Genomic DNA, 18,769 nt, shown 5'->3' on the forward strand with positions numbered 1-18,769 from the left:
TGAATAACAAACCCCCTCAACTTTACGCTATCTATTCGTCCATTCCGATTGGCGCGCACGTCTGTATTTTGATGACGTGTTTCAGATGTGAGTGATCCTATTGGTTGAAACTGCTGTCCTTTTAAGGGCCCTGTGTAGCCAGTGATGGGCGCTTCGGACACTGTTGCCAGTTCCGCTCAATATAAGCGTTTTGTGGATAGTTCTTACTCCAATGTCGCGATTTGCGGTTTGGGCCTAAAATAAAACTATTAGAACATTTGGATGTTTGTCAAAGGTTTTTTTTTATGTCACAAAATACACATATTCGAGTTAGTTCCCAAACTAACATACATTAGTGCTAGCTAATGCTTTATAAGATGCATTTTGTATGCTTTGATCGTATAATTGTGTGTGTGTGTGTGTGTGTGTGTGTGTGTGTGTGTGTGATATATGCATGGACGTAGTTTTGATTTCATAAGTGGGGGGGACACAACCTGGGGTGGCGAACTGTTGAGCGGGGGGGGGGGGGGGGGGGTTGAATGAAAATTGTTGAGCGCTGTGAACAAAAATTGTTGAGCGGGGGGGGGGGGGGGGGGGGAGCTCGGAGCTGCATGATCCTAGTGCTAGATTTGTCGCTATTTGGATATTGTTTTTTTAACCGTTAAAAAGTGGGGGGGACATGACTTCGTCGCTACTTAAATATTTGGTTTTAACTGTAAAAACTGGGGGGGACCAAAACCGGCTTTTGAAAAAGTGGGGGGGACATGTCCCCCCCGTCCCCCCCCAAAACTACGTCCGTGGATATATGATATATATCATACATTTTTATAAACATGTCAAATGAATAGAATTTATGGCTTGTGCAGTCTCTTTATTTTGTCCTGGTAAATTAAAAGAATACACGAATAGTTACAAACTAGTTACAACCAGTTAAACAATCCTATACATTGCTGGTGTTTTTAAGAAGTTCAATTCAGTAACATTTATCAGAACACATGCTAATTAAGTACGTAGAAAAAAGGACACAATCTGACAGATGATGAATTCAGATACCGTTCCATACCAGAAAGGACTCAGAGGAAGTGAAATTGTGAATTATTTACGTTTATTCTGCCTGCAGCTGGCTGATGCATGGACCTCTTGACAGTATCACAGGCATTAAGGAATATCTTTTAAAACCAGAATTTTAGGATCCCTGACACGCTGGTTCCTAATATTATTCTCTTCTGTATTTGATTGTGCAACTATAAAATAACACGAGGCCTCAAAAGAAAAACACAAACAAAAATAAATATGAAAAGAAAATAATTAGTTGGTTATAGTCACTTGGTTGATTTAAACATGCTCTGAGAGTTCCCACATGATCACTGAGTAGGCTATGCCATAGTAATGGGGCTGGAGTTCATTATTTTTATGGATATGAATTCATTTCTAATGCTGCATAATTCAGGATCTCATTATCATGTAGTGACATCACTATATACATATACACATATACTGTAACTACACAGCAGCATATGGAGAATGGTGAGAATTTCCCTCATAAAGTTATTGACTGGAAAGCTTTAACTAGATGCCATATGGCCCAAATGAAATGGGCAGGTTTGCTTTCGTAAAGTGTTCAGTCAATGAAGAAATGCAAAAACAAGCGCAATAATATCGATACTATTAATATCTCCCTATCAGATACATTGGAATTGGTGGTGAAGTGATTTTTATAAAGTCGCCATCATAGCCATGTACCGGTCACAGCTATTTCACAAATAAACAATGAAACCTTAACATAGCACACAAAGAACGAGGTTCACATCTCCATGAAGTGTTTTCACAGTGTTTTAATGCACATTTGATAGCGTCATATTTTAGTAGCAGCTTAAATTTAACAGACCTAACGGTTATAAACCTAGGTGATTTCCGTCAAAAGAAACTTTCGATGTACCGCCTATAGTGTTTGTCATTGCTCTGTTTTGAATGACATCTTGCTTTCTTGAACGGTCGCGTCGTTAATTATCGTCGGTTTCAATCACCACACTCGCTGTAAACAGATCTAAACAAACTCGCTAAAGTTGTTTTGGAGCACAGTAGCTGTTTGGCTGATGTCGCTGCGTTGTGTTGCATTTTCTAAAGGCGTTTCGTGTGCGTAGCCCGCAGCCCGTGTGCGCAGACAGCGCAGGCAGCGCAAACAGCGCAGGCAGCGCAGGGTTCTTGCGTGGTGGCGAAGCAGCAGTTGTCAACATTGCTGATCCCGTGTAAAATGGCGGATCGCGGAGAAGGTAAATTGCTATTTATTCTAATATGCATCGAAATGAATGATGCTGTTCCACATTAATCAATTTATTATGACCTCGAGGAGAGACACTGGTGTTTGAAACGTGCTCGTCATGCATCTATCAGCTTTTGTTGCGAGTTAATGTATAACTCAGTTGTGGCAGTCCACGCTAATTCAGTCATCTCTTGATTAAACTGATGCGAACATTTTTTATGAATTTGTAAGTCATATTTCTTAGTCTTAGGTCCTGCCCATCATGGTGTAAGGATAGACGGAACCTGAATTAATCGTCTTTCATTACATGCAATGAATATTACCTGCACATTTTATTTCACATGACAGGACAAAATGAAAACAGCATTTTCTGATTTTGTTTTGCCTGCTATGGTAGCAAATTGAAATGATTGACAGGAAACGTTACGTAACGGTGCAGAACTCATAAAACGGTGAACTACGGGACCGGGGCCTTCACCAGTGCAATACCCAGCTTAAGTTTACAGATTTATTTCACATAAGAATCCTGGACCTCCCTGAATTAAGGTTACAAATATACCTACAAATTGTACATACATGTGTACCATTAATTTTGGATAAAACTGAGATATCTTTGAAACCATTCTTCGTAGAAAGATCTTAACAGGAATCTGAGAGGCCTGGTTGTTGTCTCTATGTAATGGAGTAACGCAGGCATCAGTCTGTACTAGGTGGTGGACTTCTTCAGCAAATGCAAGACTTTTCTCTTCTCAATCTGGAAAGATGAGTAGGCTAACATTATCAAAGCGCTTCTCTCAAATGCTCTTGTTTTGACCCCGTGTAGAAGCAGAGAGCGAGGACGAGCTGTATGAGGTGGTGGACATCACGGACTACGCTAGGAGACATCAGTGGTGGAGTCGAGTGTTTGGGAACAGCACTGGCCCCATTGCAGAAAAGTACTCGGTGGCCACGCAAATCATGATGGGGGGCGTTACAGGCTGGTAAAGACAGACATCAGACATTACGGTTTCTTTTACGATCCTCTGCATGCATAGACTGAATTGTCAAATACCTGTTCCTCAGTCCAAACCGAAGCAATTGAGGGAACTTTCGTCTGTTTTAGGTGTGCTGGTTATTTATTTCAGAAGGTGGGGAAAATTACAGCAACTGCAGTTGGTGGGGGATTCCTTCTGTTACAAGTGAGGGCATTTCAGACACTGCATACATGTTTGTGGGGACATCGCTTTGAATATGTAACAGTGACTGTCATTCTTTGTTTCTGCTTGCTTCCAGGTCGCCAATCACAGTGGCTACGTGCAAGTGGACTGGAAGAAAGTGAAGAAGGACGTTAACAAAGCCAAGAAGCATCTGAAGAAAAAGGCCGACAAAGCAGCTCCTGAGTTTAATTCATTTATTGAAGAGGTATAAAGAATTTAACATATCTAATTACTACTGAATAGTAGCACTGCCAATACAGTATCTTAAAGAATATTATTATTATTGCAGTCCACAGAATTTTTGAAGAGAAATATTGTTGTCTCAAGTGGATTCGTTGGAGGATTTCTGCTGGGACTGGCATCCTAAATCACAAATGGACCTGCTAAACAGATGGACTCTGCCTATCCAGAGGCGTTTTACACAGAGGCTCAGAAACCACGTTTTAAAGACAAAGTTGTTGTTTGAGGGAGAGCTGGGAATTTAGCCAGTACGTCCAGGAAGGATCTAGCTGCACGAGAAGGAAGTGTTGCGTAGTTAATAACTGGAAGTCGACAATGTCAATCATTCATCTTTAGTCTTATAGTTACTAATCAGTATTCTCACTGGTCAATAAACTAAAATATTAAAAGCACACCTGGGGGAGAGGCGATTTACTTGTAACATCTACAACTTTACATGCTGGTAATCTGTGAAAGGCCTATAGACCTGTGATCTGTAAGACATAGTTTTAATCTGTTATATAATATGTTATTTTTGTTGTTTCATGAATGGGTACTTGTGTTTTTCCATGTATTTTGTGCATTATGAAACTAATTATGTCAGTGGAATTTCGAATCCTATGGTTATATAAAGTATGAATTAACAAATACAGAGTCATTATTTGTGTATTTCGTATTGTATTTATTTCCTATTTACGAGACACCCCCCCACTCCAACACCAACTCCAACCGAACTGATCGATTAGTCGGCGGTCACACGACTGTGTTGTGCGTGTGTGCAGGGAATCCTTGACGGTGCGATCCGTCAACACGTGATCTGTTGTGCGTTGCCTAACGACCGATGTTGCAAACGCAGAGTCCCCAGTTTTCCAGGTCGATTTCCAAAGTATCTCAGAAACGTCCAAGGGACATAGCCAGGATAGATCATTTAATTAGTGCACCACCATGGCCTTACCTCTGCTCCCTGGAAATTCAGTCAACAAAAATGTAAGTTGAAACATGCCACCTACTTATAATCGCGTGTTATAAACTCTAACGTCTATGTTGCTCGTTTAGACCGGTTGCCCTAACACCGTGTAACTCAGGCTTGTGTTCATCCGACTAGTTTATGATGACAAGTCAGCCTATATTGCTAAAAGCAAGCGTTTAAATGCTGCAAATACTCCGAACTGTCTATTTAAATGCATTATTTAATTAATTATTTGATTTCCAGCTCGGAAAAGAAAAATTCCACAAATCGCAACATTTCGATTATTCAAATGGAGTTTCAATGCTGGTGGGGTCGGAGAAGCCAGGCATCGGTGGAGAACCGCTCCTGGGACAGACTGCCCGGCCCAAATACTCGGTGTTTCCGAGAGGAGAGGGCAGCGACCTTCCCTCATGGGTCGCCTTTGATAAACAGGTTTGTTATGAACGGAAAACTGTGGTAATATATTGAGCAGAAAAGCAGGTGAAACGTGCAGATACCAGGCGCCTTTGCTTCACCGCAGGTGCTTTGTTTTGATGCATACTTCCAAGAAGCTGTTCCCCAAAGCAAAGACGAAACGTGCAGGGTCAGAAAATGTAAGATTTACTTCTACCTGGAAGATGACACCATACAAGTTGTGGAGCCTGCACTCAAAAATAGCGGCATGCCACAAGGTAAATCCTTTATACACCAACCCACTACTGATTCATTTCATAGCAGTAGGGGGGTTAAGGTTTCTGATCCTTCACGGTCCATGTTGATATTCAAGATATTACAATCGTCCATCCATGTAAACGGTTTTGAGTTTTTATCGATCATATTAAACATGACTAAAGTACATCAATACCCGCGGCAGCATAAATCACTCTGTACTCATCTTCTTTTACGTGACACAACTTAAAACATAAAAAAAGAGAAGAAAAAATCATTCTGGCTGATACAAAAATAAAAGTCCCCCAAAGACTTCTAAAAAAATTGCATATTGTGATAAAGTTAATTATTTTCCATAATGTAATGATAAAATTAAACTTTCATATATTTTAGATTCATTGCACACCAACTGAAATATTTCTGGTCTTTTATTGTTTTAATACTGATGATTTTAGCATACAGCTCATGAAAACACAAAATAATCTCACAAAATTAGCATATCATGAAAAGGTTCTCTAAACGAGCTATTAACCTAATCATCTGAATCAATGAATTAACTCTAAACACCTGGAAAAGATTCCTGAGGCCTTTAAAATCTCCCAGATTCATTACTCAAAATCGCAACCATGGGTAAGACTGCCGACCTGACTGCTGTCCAGAAGGCCATCACTGACACCCTCAAGCAAGAGGGTCAGACACAGAAAGAAATTTCTGAACGAATAGACTGTTTCCAGAGTGCTGCATCAAGGCACCTCAGTGGGAAGTCTGTGGGAAGGAAAAAGTGTGGCAGAAAATGCTGCACAACGAGAAGAGGTGATCGGACCCTGAGGAAGATTGTGGAGAAGGGCCGATTCCAGACCTTGGGGGACCTGCGGAAGTAGTGGACTGAGTCTGGAGTAGAAACATCCAGAGCCACCGTGCACAGGCGTGTGCAGAAAATGGGCTACAGGTGCCGCATTCCCCAGGTCAAGCCACTTTTGACCCAGAAACAGCGGCAGAAGCGCCCGACCTGGGCTACAGAGAAGCAGCACTGGACTGTTGCTCAGTGGTCCAAAGTACTTTTTTTGGATGAAAGCAAATTTTGCATGTCATTGGGAAATCAAGGTGCCAGAGTCTGGAGGAAGAGTGGGGAGAAGGAAATGCCAAAATGCCTGAAGTCCAGTGTCAAGTTTCCACAGTCAGTGATGGTCTGGGGTGCCATGTCAACTGCTGGTGTTGGTCCACTGTGTTTTATCAAGGGCAGGGTCAATGCAGCTATCAGGAGATTTTGGATCACTTCACGTTTCTATCTGCTGAAAAGCTTTATAGAGATGAAGATTTCACTTTTCAGCATGAACTGGCACCTGCTCACAGTGCCGAAACCACTGGTAAATGGTTTACTGATCATGGTATTACTGTGCTCAATTGGCCTGCCAACTCTCCTGACCTCAACCCCATAGAGAATCTGTGGGATATTGTGAAGAGAAAGTTGACAGACGCAAGACCCAACACTCTGGATGAGCTTAATGCCGCTATCGAAGCATCCTGGGCCTCCATAACACCTCAGCAGTGCCACAGGCTGATTGCCTCCATGCCATGCCGCATTGAAGCAGTCATTTCTGCAAAAGGATTACAGACTTAGGCCCCGTCCACACGACGCCAGAGGTTTTTAAAAACGGAGGTTTTTGTCTCCGTTTTAGCCTCCCGTCCACACGACGCCGGAGGTTTTTAAAAACGGAGGTTTTTGTCTCCGTTTTCAAAAATATCTCCGTCCACACGACACCGGAGGTTTTTGTCTCCGTTTTAGCCTCCCGTCCACACGACGCCGGAGGTTTTTAAAAACGGAGGTTTTTGTCTCCGTTTTCAAAAATATCTCCGTCCACACGACACCGGAGGTTTTTGTCTCCGTTTTAGCCTCCCGTCCACACGAAAACGGAGGTTTTTGAAAACGCCTTCCAAGGTGGAGACTTTTGAAAACTCCGGTCTCGGCGTTGTCGTGTGGACGGGGAAAACGCATGTTTAGGAAAACGCTGACGTCACATAGGGATTCTGCGCATGTCTTTTTTTTTTGTTTACATTCGTTCAGCTTGTTCAGCATGGACAGCTCCGTGATTGCTTTCGTTGTCACTGCAATTGGCGGATTATTAACATGTGTACAGTTTAATTTAATGTTACTTTCGCATTACATAACACAGCGGAGGCGCCTAAATGCGCTGCGTTCAGTTTTTTCAAATCGTTCCCATAATCCCTTTCGTGTCATATTTGGTCGCTAAGTTTGAGAGATGCATCCAATTGCACAGCCGGAGAGCCAACTGCAGTTCTAGACCTGCAGTTTTAGACCTGCAGTTCTAGACGTGCTGTAGTTTTAGACATGCGCCACCTAGCGGCTCGGAATGTAGCTAACGACAGCCAACTGCAGTTCTAGACCAGCAGTTCCAATGCATGCCGTAGGCTCAGGGGCTTGTATAGTGTAATAATCCATTGTATATAGAGTTTATTTGTTAAATATGCCCATTGATTCTCAATTGTTTTAGCCAAATCTATAGGCCTAACATTTGACAAGTTTTAAACGATAATGTACACCACATTTTGTATTTAAATAGAAGTAGTATGCCTCATTTTCCCTGTTCTTTTAGGGAGTTTTGATTAATTTTGTCATTTACACACACAGCTTGTCTCCTGAAGATATTTTATTTTTAATTAAACTACTGGATTACTGGCATAGGCTATTTTGTATTAAAAATCAGCAAAAATTGCATAATGTCAGGATGCTTTCAGTGAGTAAGCATACGTTTCCAGAATGTTAGGAGTGATTTATTTTACTCGTATACCTTCATTGGCATGCAACTAGCAAATATTATGTGATACTTGGGGTTTTTCGCTCACACGCCACACATCCGATTTCTCACGCCGAAAAAAAAATCTAGTTTATTTACCTCTGATCCATATCTATGATTCAATGAGTTACCAGTTCGCTCTGGCGCAAACACTGGCGATCGATCGATCGCAATATAATACTTAATTTTTGTCCATTTTACGTTCGCCACCACCCCCCCGGCAAAAATTTACGTTCGCAGGACTAGCATTTCTCTCAAAGTCGAAGTACAAAGTAGCCATAAAGGTAGCCAGAACTAACGAACCAAGACACACTAACGCTTTCCAGATTCATCCTTCATGACATAAACATTACGATAACCCAAAAATGACCTTCAGACATTATCATGTATCTATCATATATTATTGTTGCTTATAAATATCATTCTTCCATCTGCTCCCGCGACATACTAAAACACTATCTGGATATTACGTTACATACATCTAAAACTACGGCACGTCTAGAACTGCAGGTCTAGAACTGCAGGTCTAAAACTGCGGTTGGCTCTCCGGCTGTGCAATTGGATGATGTAGCTAAGTTTAGTGTTATAATGTCTGTAATGTGCTTGTGATAAAGTGCTATGTGATGAATGTGTCTGTACAATGTAAGCTTCTAATCGATGTATGTATGAGTGTTTTAATGTGCTTGTCAAACCTACCACCCCCGTGTGTTCGTACTCATTCGATACCCCGCACCCATTCAATGTATGTGTAAGTCCGAGTTCACAAGCATTACCCGTTGTGTTGAAACAGGGCTGCTTTCTAATAAGGAAAGCAAGTATTTAAAATGGCTCGTTCCCTGAATCAATCATCCGCACTACACGCTACATTATTGTTAACTTTGTAAATCCTGTAAAGCGCTTTGTGACAACGTGTGTTGTGAAAAGCGTTATACAAATATATTTGATTTAATTTGATTCTTCAAGTGTTTTGATGTCATTCTGTGGGAAGTACGATCGCCCTCTACTGGGCTGGCATGTTAATTGCAGCGTTTCACTATCGAACGCCGTTTGGGTCAAAACGTCTAGAATGACGTCCGTGTTAACACGTCAAATTTGGACGTCTTAAGACGTACAAAAATGCCGTGTTAAGACGTCACTTTTTGACGTCTTAAGACGTTTTAACGTCTTAACACGACGTTTAAAATTGGGTGCTACCACTTCATCAATTGCTGAGGGGAGAAATCCAAACACTGCCAAAAAGCCCCGCCCCCATTGTGAAAGCAGCAAATAGAGCAAAGAGGACACAGAACCCCTTCTCTTTAACCCCTTCAGACCCGAATTATGTTCCAGTAATGAAAGAATATATACAAATGCAATTTTCTGTCTGTAATGAACTCCAAAACAAGACTCAGTAAAAAAAATTAAATATAATACTTTTATAGTAATTTTTTTTATGTCCACTGCAGTGGATGGTGGGTCTTAACTGTTGTAAAGCAATGCTATACAATATGTATAATTTTATGGTTTGTTTGTTTTTCCCTTTTTGAACATAAACCTGATCAATAGACTAAAAATGCTATCCAAGTTTTGGGAACATCTCTTATTATGAAAAAGTAATATATATAACAAGGAGAAATTAGTTGAAATTATGGATGCATGTACGATTCCCAGTACATTCGCAAACCTCAGAACTCCCATTGCAATGTGCAAGCCTACAAGGGCTTCTATTTCATGCACTGATGCACTGCCATCTTCAGAAGTTTTCTGATGATGAGGAATATAAATATCTAGGGGTCCACATCGATAATAAACTGGACTGGGCTAAGAACACTGACGCCCTTTACAAAAAGGGACAAAGTCGTCTCTACTTTTTGAGGCGCCTGAGGTCCTTTAACATCTGTCAGGTCATGCTAAAAGTCTTTTATGAGTCTGTGGTGGCGAGTGCTATCCTCTATGCCGTCACATGCTGGGGTAGCAGACTGAGGAGGGAGGACGCCAACAGATTCAATAAATTAATACGCAGGGCCGGTGATGTAGTGGGTGTGGAGCTGGACTCTTTGGATGCAGTCTCTGATAGAAGGACGCTGTCTAGACTGCATGCCATTATGGACAATGTCTCCCATCCACTACACAATCTAGTGATGAGACATAGGAGCACATTCACCGCTCGTCTCATCACACCAAAATGTACCACAGAGCGTCACAGGAGGTCATTCCTACCTGTGGCCATGAAGCTCTATAACTCCTCCCTCAATACATGACACAATACAGGACACTACTGTTTATTTTCAGTTTATTTTTATTTTATTGTTAATTTAATTTTATTTTATTTTATTACATATTATGTGCAATACCTACTTATTTTACATTTTATTTTAAATTCAATATTAGGATGTTTATTCTTTATTATTTTGTACATATTTTTATATTTTATAGAGGTGTTTTATTAAAATAATATGCAAATGGTTGCACTGTAACAAAAGCAATTTCCCCCTGGGATTAATAAAGTATTCTGATTCTGATTCTGATTCATGTTTGTAGCCCCTCACAGCAGTTTTTTCAGCATAGACATTTGTCATGGTGGTCATCAGCTCAAACATCTCTTGTGGAACGTATCATTTGAAGTAAGCATATGGAGTTAATGGTTCAGTGATGTTTGTGATAGGATCTTCCCAAGTAGACGCCACTGGACGTTTGTTCTTTGTCAGGCTAGCATAAGGATCACCTTCACAATATAAAACAATCTCTTCCTAATTTTCCTGCCCTGATCCTTCCTCATCATGTAGTATCTCAAGAACAACATCTTGTCCTATCACTGGTACTTCCTCATCTCCTGGAATAAATAATAAAAGTAGCTATATGTTCATACATTGTTTTATGGACAACAATGGGAGTGTTGGAATACCAGTATTTAACAGATAGCTACACTTATCTACTCTTGAGAGACATGCACTCTACATCTTCACCATCATTACTATCCAAACTTTCAATTTCTGATATATTTCTGCTGTCAAATAACTGAAATATTAATGAATTTTTTAAATGGTTCTGATATTCCAAAATTTGTTTTATTTCTTATTTACAGAATGCTTTTGAAGTTTATGTATTCAACTGTAATTTATTTGTTCATTTGTAATAAACATCAAGTGACTGAGACTGCTTGCTTATTCTAAAACTTAGTGTAATGACATTAATTCAAAGTTGTATGTGTGTATGACCTCACTGTCTCAACCAATATTTTTACATTAGCTTCCTATAGCCATATACAAAGAATTAACATGACAATCATAGATTTAATATCAATTTGTTCTGTCTCACTACCCTGGTATCGTGAAATAACTTACACCATTAACAGTTTAGAACATATTTGGTAAAAGTTATACTTCATCAAGATGTGAGCTAGTAGCAGTTTAATCACAACCATGGGTATTGTCTTCTGTTTAGCAAGAATCGTTGGTTTCTTCAAGAAACAGGAGTGGGGATTTCCAAGAATGAAGTTTATTTGTATGTGCTTTTTATTCCAAAGTAATCTGACAGTCTACCAACACATAGGTTACATAAAGAAAAAACCACACCCCTTGAGGTGTTAAAGAATTTACATACAGACATACATTGTCGGGGGAGAATCCCATATGGCAGACTGTTAGATAGCCCCAGCCGGGTGGTTGTTACATCAAAGGAGCGCACCAAGGTCAAGGGGCTTTTTATTGTCATTACATCTGAGCACAGGTACAGAGTGTGATGAAATTTTGTTCCTCCGGAACCATGGTGCAACACAAATCGACAGTACAACAGACAACAAAGTGCGGCAGGGTAACAAAACAATGTGCAAAATGTGCAATCTCACAGCAAGACATTACAATAAATACAACAGGCCAGAGACAATTGAGACATGGTGTAAAGTGCTGGTGCAGTGCAATGTGGTATGAGATAAGTGATGTACTGTGTCATATGGAACATACATGAACACAGTGGTTCTGAGGTAGTTATTAGGTCCTGTGGGAGAGCAGCAAATATTTCTGGTGGGGGGTTTCAGTGCGTGTGTGGGGACAGATCAGTGTTGGTGTGTGTCAGTTCCGTGTATGGGAGTTGAGGAGCCTGATTGCCTGGTGACCGAAGCTATTACAGAGTCTGGAGGTGGAGGCTTGGATGCTCCTGTATATTTTGCCGGACGGCATCAGAGTGAAGAGACCGTGTGATGGGTGGGTTGGGTCTTCCACAATGCTGGTGGCTTTGCGGATGCAGCGTGTGGTATAGATGTCACTGATCGAGGGGAGAGAGACACCAATGATAGATGCAATCAAGATTAACACAATAGGTAAATAGAACAAAGGTCTCGCGGGAGATCAGTATAACTGGCATATGTATCATATTTAAGAGAGGAAGTTAAGTACCTGTTCAAAAATATCAGTTCCCAAACTGTCTCTTGCACTCCCCAAAGGATTTATGTTTTGCCTGAGGTGTCCCAATTGTTCTTCAGTAGGTATAAACTGATTAACAGGGACATCAATTGTTTGAGGCCAGTCAAAGGCAGGCACTCTAGCCCCGTGGCCCTCCGCTGCGGCCGCCCCTGCCCCATGGCCCTCCGCTGCCCTCAATCCAACTGTTGCAAACGGGTTCCTGACCATCCCCTGGCACTGTCTGTTCATCTGCATCTGTTCATCTGCAAACACACCTTGAATGCCAGTGTGATGTTGCAAATGTTGTGACAGACAACCTTGCACAAAAATCTGATACGGTGACATGTGTTGAGCAGTTCTTAACTTGTGGTGGTTCCACTGACTAACAAACAACCTGAGATCACTTTTGTTTATCTCCCTCGGATAAACCGTGAAGAGCCCAGATGTGTATTTCATTACTGGATTCCAATTTTCGTTCATTCTCCAGATATACAAACAACGAATGGTAGACGTTTGTAACACCTCTCCACACATCGCCTCACAGTCTCTCAATGCGCTGGTTATGAGTGCTCCTCCCTCGTAAAGCACTTCCCCTGCTTGAGCCTCGGAAGACATCCATAAAGAGACACATCACATTGTTTTCCCCTCCATGGTCACATCTGACCCTTGAAGGGACACCATACTGGCTGACCGCTCCAATGAACAGATCCATTAGTGTCACTTCTGTTGTTGTTCGACGCATGAAGGAACACCACAAGTCTGCTGTAACCATCAATACCTCCATGGATCACAATTCTCCACCTAAAAAATATGGAAAAAGATCAGGGAGTGACAGAAGAAGAAAAAACACATTAAATTAAAAGCTATTCACACAAATAGTTTGAATGTAGCTACAACGAGGACTACGCCTCTATGCTATGGTTGGGCTTTCATAGTGGTGGGGGGGGGGGGGGGGGGTCACTGCTGCATTCAAATGAATTCACACTTAATATAATGTCATTATTAGTCCCCCAATATCCCCCACTTATAACTAACAGACATCTTTATATCCAACCAACTTGGGCAAGCATTGTATGTGCAAGAGGTAAACAGTAGTGTTTTTATTCTCCTGTTTTAACATATAACCAAAAATCTTAAATGATAGTTGGGATGATGATTATTTTTATAATAGTATAAAGATTCCAATCCATTACACCAGACTCTTAAATAACAGTTATTATAAAGAGTACAGCAACCATATTTTATAGCCTTGAATTGGAGGTTGGGTGACTGCTGCCCCTACTTTTTTAATATTCCATTCTTGCAGTTTGACCTGATTAGGTCCCAAATGAGCCTCCACCTGTTACTATATGGATATAAGTGGTACGCAGTTCAGTAGTTGTTGCTTTTAAAGACTTGACACCTATTGAATTTATGATTCAACAGTTACATTTAGAGCTGTTCCCATCCATTTCTAATACCATCTTGTTCCATTAACCCTGTTCCCATCCATTTTCTAATGTCTTAGGCAAAAACTGCATTTTCTTTGCAACAGATGTACTCTTTGTTCCTTCCTAGACACACAGTCCTGACCTGAACTAATCTAGACACAGACTTTGGACATTTTCCCCATTTACATTTATATTGTTGTCATTCCCTAAGATTATACAAGATTGAATTTAACAATACCAACTTCATAATCAAAGAGTTAGCTTTACATTGGCTATTGACACAGTTGGTGCAAATAAATCAACTTAAGTAAAACAGTTTCTATTGCTACTTATTTAATGAGTTTATGGTTTCCATCTATATGCCACAGTGAATTTGGTCCTGCCACTCTGTATGTTCTTCTGTGAAGCCTGTGGGACATAGTCCGGAGAGCAGCACCTTTAGGATTAGTCCTGATTACACTTTGACGAACACGTCGTCTCTGGACTAGGACGCCTTCACCAGCAAACCGAGCCCCAACAGCTTCAGGTCCTATTTCGTCATTGGCAGAGACAATCTCCAGCACACGGTTGTCAAGTGCTTCATCTGATAGAGCTGTGTAACGGCCCCGGAATGATAGATTGTACTGTCTAGAAACACAAAGTGTATAAGAATGCGGATTAGTTTTACGATAAGGGAAAGACATATTTTAATACTGTGCTACAGTAGGAAAATACAGTCAATACAGTCAACTGCTTTACAGTGAACAAATCATAAATCGGATACTAAAACAAACAGAACTCATTCACATATTTTAAGTGCAATTCCAAAAATGTGGCTAGTAAATTAGAATTTTCAACTGCTGTGTTATATGAATACAAAAGGACTACACTAATACACGAATCATGTATGTTTTTTTCAAAACTGTGATTTTATGCAAATAATTTAAATCAATCCAAGCTGCACTATACTGTATCTTGAAGTAGTTACTCCACCCCCTTACTTGATATATAAATTTAATGTGTTTCCACTTAGAAATTCCTATTTAAATGTCCAAAATACACAAAAATTTGGATGGAGGGGGCCACCACTTTTAATCACAGATCATGCTCCATCATGCACTCTACTCCATGCTAATTAGCACAGGTTTCTGTTAGCTAATGGATCAGAGCTAAGCAGTGTTCTACTGCGAGCATATTAGCTTCCTTGTGATGCTGCATCAGTGTTAGTTCAAGACAGTGACTGTCTTCACATATATCATGTGTTATTCTACATCCTACTGGTGTGCAATTAGATTTGCAGTTCCAAAATTTCGTGTTCATTATTCAATTTGTAGACAGAACAATTCACAAATGTTTCATATAAGTGCTTAAAAAAAAGACCTATCAACACATACCTTAACCGTCATTTCACTGTGCTTCTTGATACACAGTTAAATTATAACATCTGCAACTGTTGTTGTGTTACTTGACACACTGATCTCCCCACGTGTCCTGCCCTTCGTGGTACAGTGAAACCAGGAAAAGCTATAGTCCAAGAGAAAGTAGCATAGAATTATTAAAAATAACAGAAAATGGAAAAAACAAATCAACTTCAGATTTGAAATAGAAAAACCAATGAGCCCAAGTAAAATGATTTGCTTTGGAATTTCATATGTTGGTTATACAGTTTATACAGAAATATTTTTGCAAACATTCAATTGCAGTTGTTACTGCTAAGGGTGTCACAATCAGTTAATAAGCTTAAATAACCTTTTCACATTCTATACATTTTAACTACATTTTTATATATGATAAACGTATTTATGAAATCAGCTGGAGAGCATTTGAACACAACACTGTTACAAAGCTAAGTAGAACAATGCATTTCCTGAACGAAATACTATAGGGCTTGAAAGGGTGTGCCCGTTATTAAGTTAGTTACTGTTGACAATTCAACCCTAAGCTAAAATAAGGGTTGCAGATGTCTGCTTGGTGTATGTGTGTGTTAGTGTGTGGACTGGGTATGAGATATGTATGTGTGTGTGTGGTGTATATCTGTGTGTGTGTTTGTGGAGTGGGAATGAAAGGTGTGTGTCTTTGTAGTGTTTATGTGTATGTGGAGTGGGTATGAGAGACCGGTCTTTATGTGTGTATGTGGAGTGGGTATGAGAGATGTACGTATGTGTGTGTGGTGTATATGTGTGTATGTGTAGTGGGTATGGGAGATGTATGTATGTGTGTGTGGTGTGTATGTGCAGTGGGTATGAGAGATGTATGTATGTCTGTGTGGTGTATATGGAGTGGCTATGAGAGAGAGATGTAGTGTAATATTATTGGGTTACTGTTTCTTTAAGTTGTGTGTGTGTGAGAAAGAGTGCGCGAGGAGCGAGAATGAGAGAGGAAATTTACTTCTGTTGAGTGAATTCGCTTGTATTAACGTTAAAATAAAAGAGAAGAGTTGTCAACAGTGTGTGCGAGAGATGTGCGTGTGTGCACGTGCGTGTGTGGGGGGAGGGGGAGAGACATTCCTCACACTAAACTAATCTCTGTTACTGTGAGTGGAGAAGGCTTGTTTAATGTGATTTGCACACTCCTAACAAACGGTCGTAGTTCGGGACATATTTAACTTATCACTTAACCGAAGAGATTGTATGAGAGAGGACCCCTTGGTGATGATTTTGGTGTAATTGTTTGACCCCAAAATGACAATTCGGATTTTGAGAAATTAACATGGGAGCTAATGGAGCAGTTTTCTGTGCCTAGTGCCAAACAAATGCTCATAACTCTAAAACGAATCGATCAAATGATTAGATATCCCGGCGTGCCAGAAAGGACAAGTTTCTCTCCCATTTAAAATTTAAATGGAGCTTCTAGGTGAAGGTGTAAGGATTGTACAGCAGTTTATCCAGGAGAGTTTTGATAATTTTTCATGCCTGCACACCCTCTAGTCACACGGTAACTCGCAGTTGTAATTTGAAACCTCCATTCATTTCAATGGGGGGCTTAAACATTTTAAAACTTAAATTCATTCAAATCTATACATCCTATCGACTCAAAAATTACATAGCGGCTGTTTTATTTGACAAGCAAACTTACCATGTTGTTGTTGATTGCTAGCTTCCTGAATTAATTCACTGATGAGTCCAAGCATTATCAGCCACTTCGGCTTCAACCAGTCGGCCACTGGCCCAGCGAATGCTCGAGGCCATAGTCTCCAATCGGTTTCAGTCACATAAAACGTGATATAAATTCACTGTCGTAACATGACCCGTGTTCTCTACTTTCTACTACAAATATGTTGATGAACTCGGTCCAGAATGAAATACAATTCACTTTAAAATATCACGAAGCCACAACTACATTTATGTGAAGAAACCAGAGTATATCAAATAACTTTTGTACACTGTACTAATTGATAGCATACCTAGTTATAACAGGTTGTACATTATCAAGTTGCTGATCATCCGACGATAAAACTCGTGTACATTCTAAAAATGTTCTACGGCAGTCGTTCAAAAAATTCCTGGAAGCCATCGCGTTCTCTACTCGACCAAATTACCTGCGCAAATAAACCCACATGGACTATTCCAAACACACCTTCACCGCCTCATCTAAGTCACGTGATAGATACGTAGCCCCAGAACCAGCCCACGTAAGGCCCATGTGACCACAACGTAAAGCCCATGTAACCACAACGTAGAGGCCATGTCACCGCAACGTAGAGCCCATGTGACTAAAACGTAAGCCCTACGTCAACAAGGGGTGGGTATATTGGCGGCCACCAATAGTATGGAAGTCTAAACATCTAAACGTCTTAAGACGTCCAAAAGTTACGTGTTAACACGGCACATTTTGTCGTGTTAAGACGTTAAAACGTCTTAAGACGTCAAAAAGTAACGTCTTAACACGGCATTTTTGTACGTCTTAAGACGTCCAAATTTGACGTGTTAACACGGACGTCATTCTAGACGTTTTGAGCCAAATGGCGTTCCATATTTCACGGCTGCGTATCAGCTGCGTATCCATGCTGAACAAGCTGAGCGAATGTAAACAAAAAAAAAGACGTGCGCAGACTCACTATGTGACGTCAGCGTTTTCCTAAACATGCGTTTTCCCCGTCCACACGAATACGCCGAGACCGGAGTTTTCAAAAGTCTCCACCTTGGAAGGCGTTTTCAAGTTTTCAAAAACCTCCGTTTTCGGTGACCGAAAACGCCGTTTTCGTGTGGACGGGAGGCTAAAAACCTCCGTTTTTAGAAACCTCCGGCGTCGTGTGGACGTAGATATTTTTGAAAACGAAGACAAAAACCTCCGTTTTTAAAAATCTCCGGCGTCGTGTGGACGTAGATATTTTTGAAAACGCTGATCGTGTGGACGGAGATATTTTTGAAAACGGAGACAAAAACCTCCGTTTTTAAAAACCTCTGGCGTCGTGTAGACGGGGCCTAAAACGGAGACAAAAACCTCCGTTTTTAAAAACCTCCGGCGTCGTGTGGACGGGGCCTAAGTATTGTGTGCATAACTGAACATAATTATTAGGGTTCACACACATAGTGTGGGAACCCTATGTAATTGTTAGGATTTTTCTTTCTTCTTATTAGGGTTCACACACGTAGTGTGGGAAACCTATTGTTATTGTTAGGTTTTTTCTTCTTTTCTTATTAGGGTTCACACACATAGTGTGGGAACCCTATTGTAATTGCTCGAGTTTTTCTTCTTCTTATTATTATTTTTCAGGCTGTAAAACGCATACTGCAGCCTAGACCGTAAGGCCCAGAAACACCAAACTTGTCAGACAGGTGCACCAGAGGTGCAATGAGGGAAACCCAGACAATGACCCACATTGGCCTGATGGTGGCGCTATAGCGCAGCATTTTGCGTTTTGGTCCATATCTCCTACACCGTAGGTCA

At 40.6% G+C, this 18,769-nt stretch overlaps 2 protein-coding genes and 1 long non-coding RNA gene across 5 annotated transcripts in view; 2 read left to right on the forward strand and 1 right to left on the reverse strand.

The window, feature by feature from the left end:
• Positions 1-1,945: 1,945 nt before the first annotated feature.
• fundc1 (FUN14 domain containing 1) lies at positions 1,946-4,326 on the forward strand. The gene is made up of 5 exons (XM_077001362.1): positions 1,946-2,252; positions 3,066-3,222; positions 3,345-3,420; positions 3,515-3,643; positions 3,728-4,326. The coding sequence occupies exons 1-5, from the start codon at positions 2,234-2,236 to the stop codon at positions 3,803-3,805; spliced, it is 459 nt and encodes a 152-aa protein (XP_076857477.1). The 5' UTR covers positions 1,946-2,233; the 3' UTR covers positions 3,806-4,326.
• Positions 4,327-4,478: 152 nt separating this feature from the next.
• efhc2 (EF-hand domain (C-terminal) containing 2) overlaps positions 4,479-18,769 on the forward strand; it is a 44,812-nt gene continuing 30,521 nt past the window's right edge. For both annotated transcript variants that reach the window (XM_077001364.1, XM_077001363.1), the window contains exons 1-3: positions 4,479-4,644; positions 4,871-5,059; positions 5,148-5,298. In XM_077001364.1, the coding sequence (XP_076857479.1) occupies positions 4,603-4,644; positions 4,871-5,059; positions 5,148-5,298 (382 nt within the window). In that variant the 5' untranslated portion in view covers positions 4,479-4,602. The remainder of the gene's footprint in view (positions 4,645-4,870; positions 5,060-5,147; positions 5,299-18,769) is intronic.
• Positions 11,604-17,844, reverse strand: LOC143511751 (uncharacterized). Of its 2 annotated transcripts, XR_013130250.1 has the most exons (6): positions 17,283-17,844; positions 16,955-17,070; positions 15,274-15,403; positions 14,337-14,527; positions 12,465-13,271; positions 11,604-12,333 (listed from the first exon to the last, which is right to left on the reverse strand). It is a non-coding gene; the product is annotated as an uncharacterized LOC143511751 (long non-coding RNA). The 2 variants fall into 2 exon arrangements; XR_013130249.1 differs by having other exon boundaries at positions 16,955-17,844.

The sequence above is a fragment of the Brachyhypopomus gauderio genome, chromosome 4 (assembly GCF_052324685.1).
Source record: "Brachyhypopomus gauderio isolate BG-103 chromosome 4, BGAUD_0.2, whole genome shotgun sequence".
Lineage (NCBI taxonomy): Eukaryota > Metazoa > Chordata > Actinopteri > Gymnotiformes > Hypopomidae > Brachyhypopomus > Brachyhypopomus gauderio.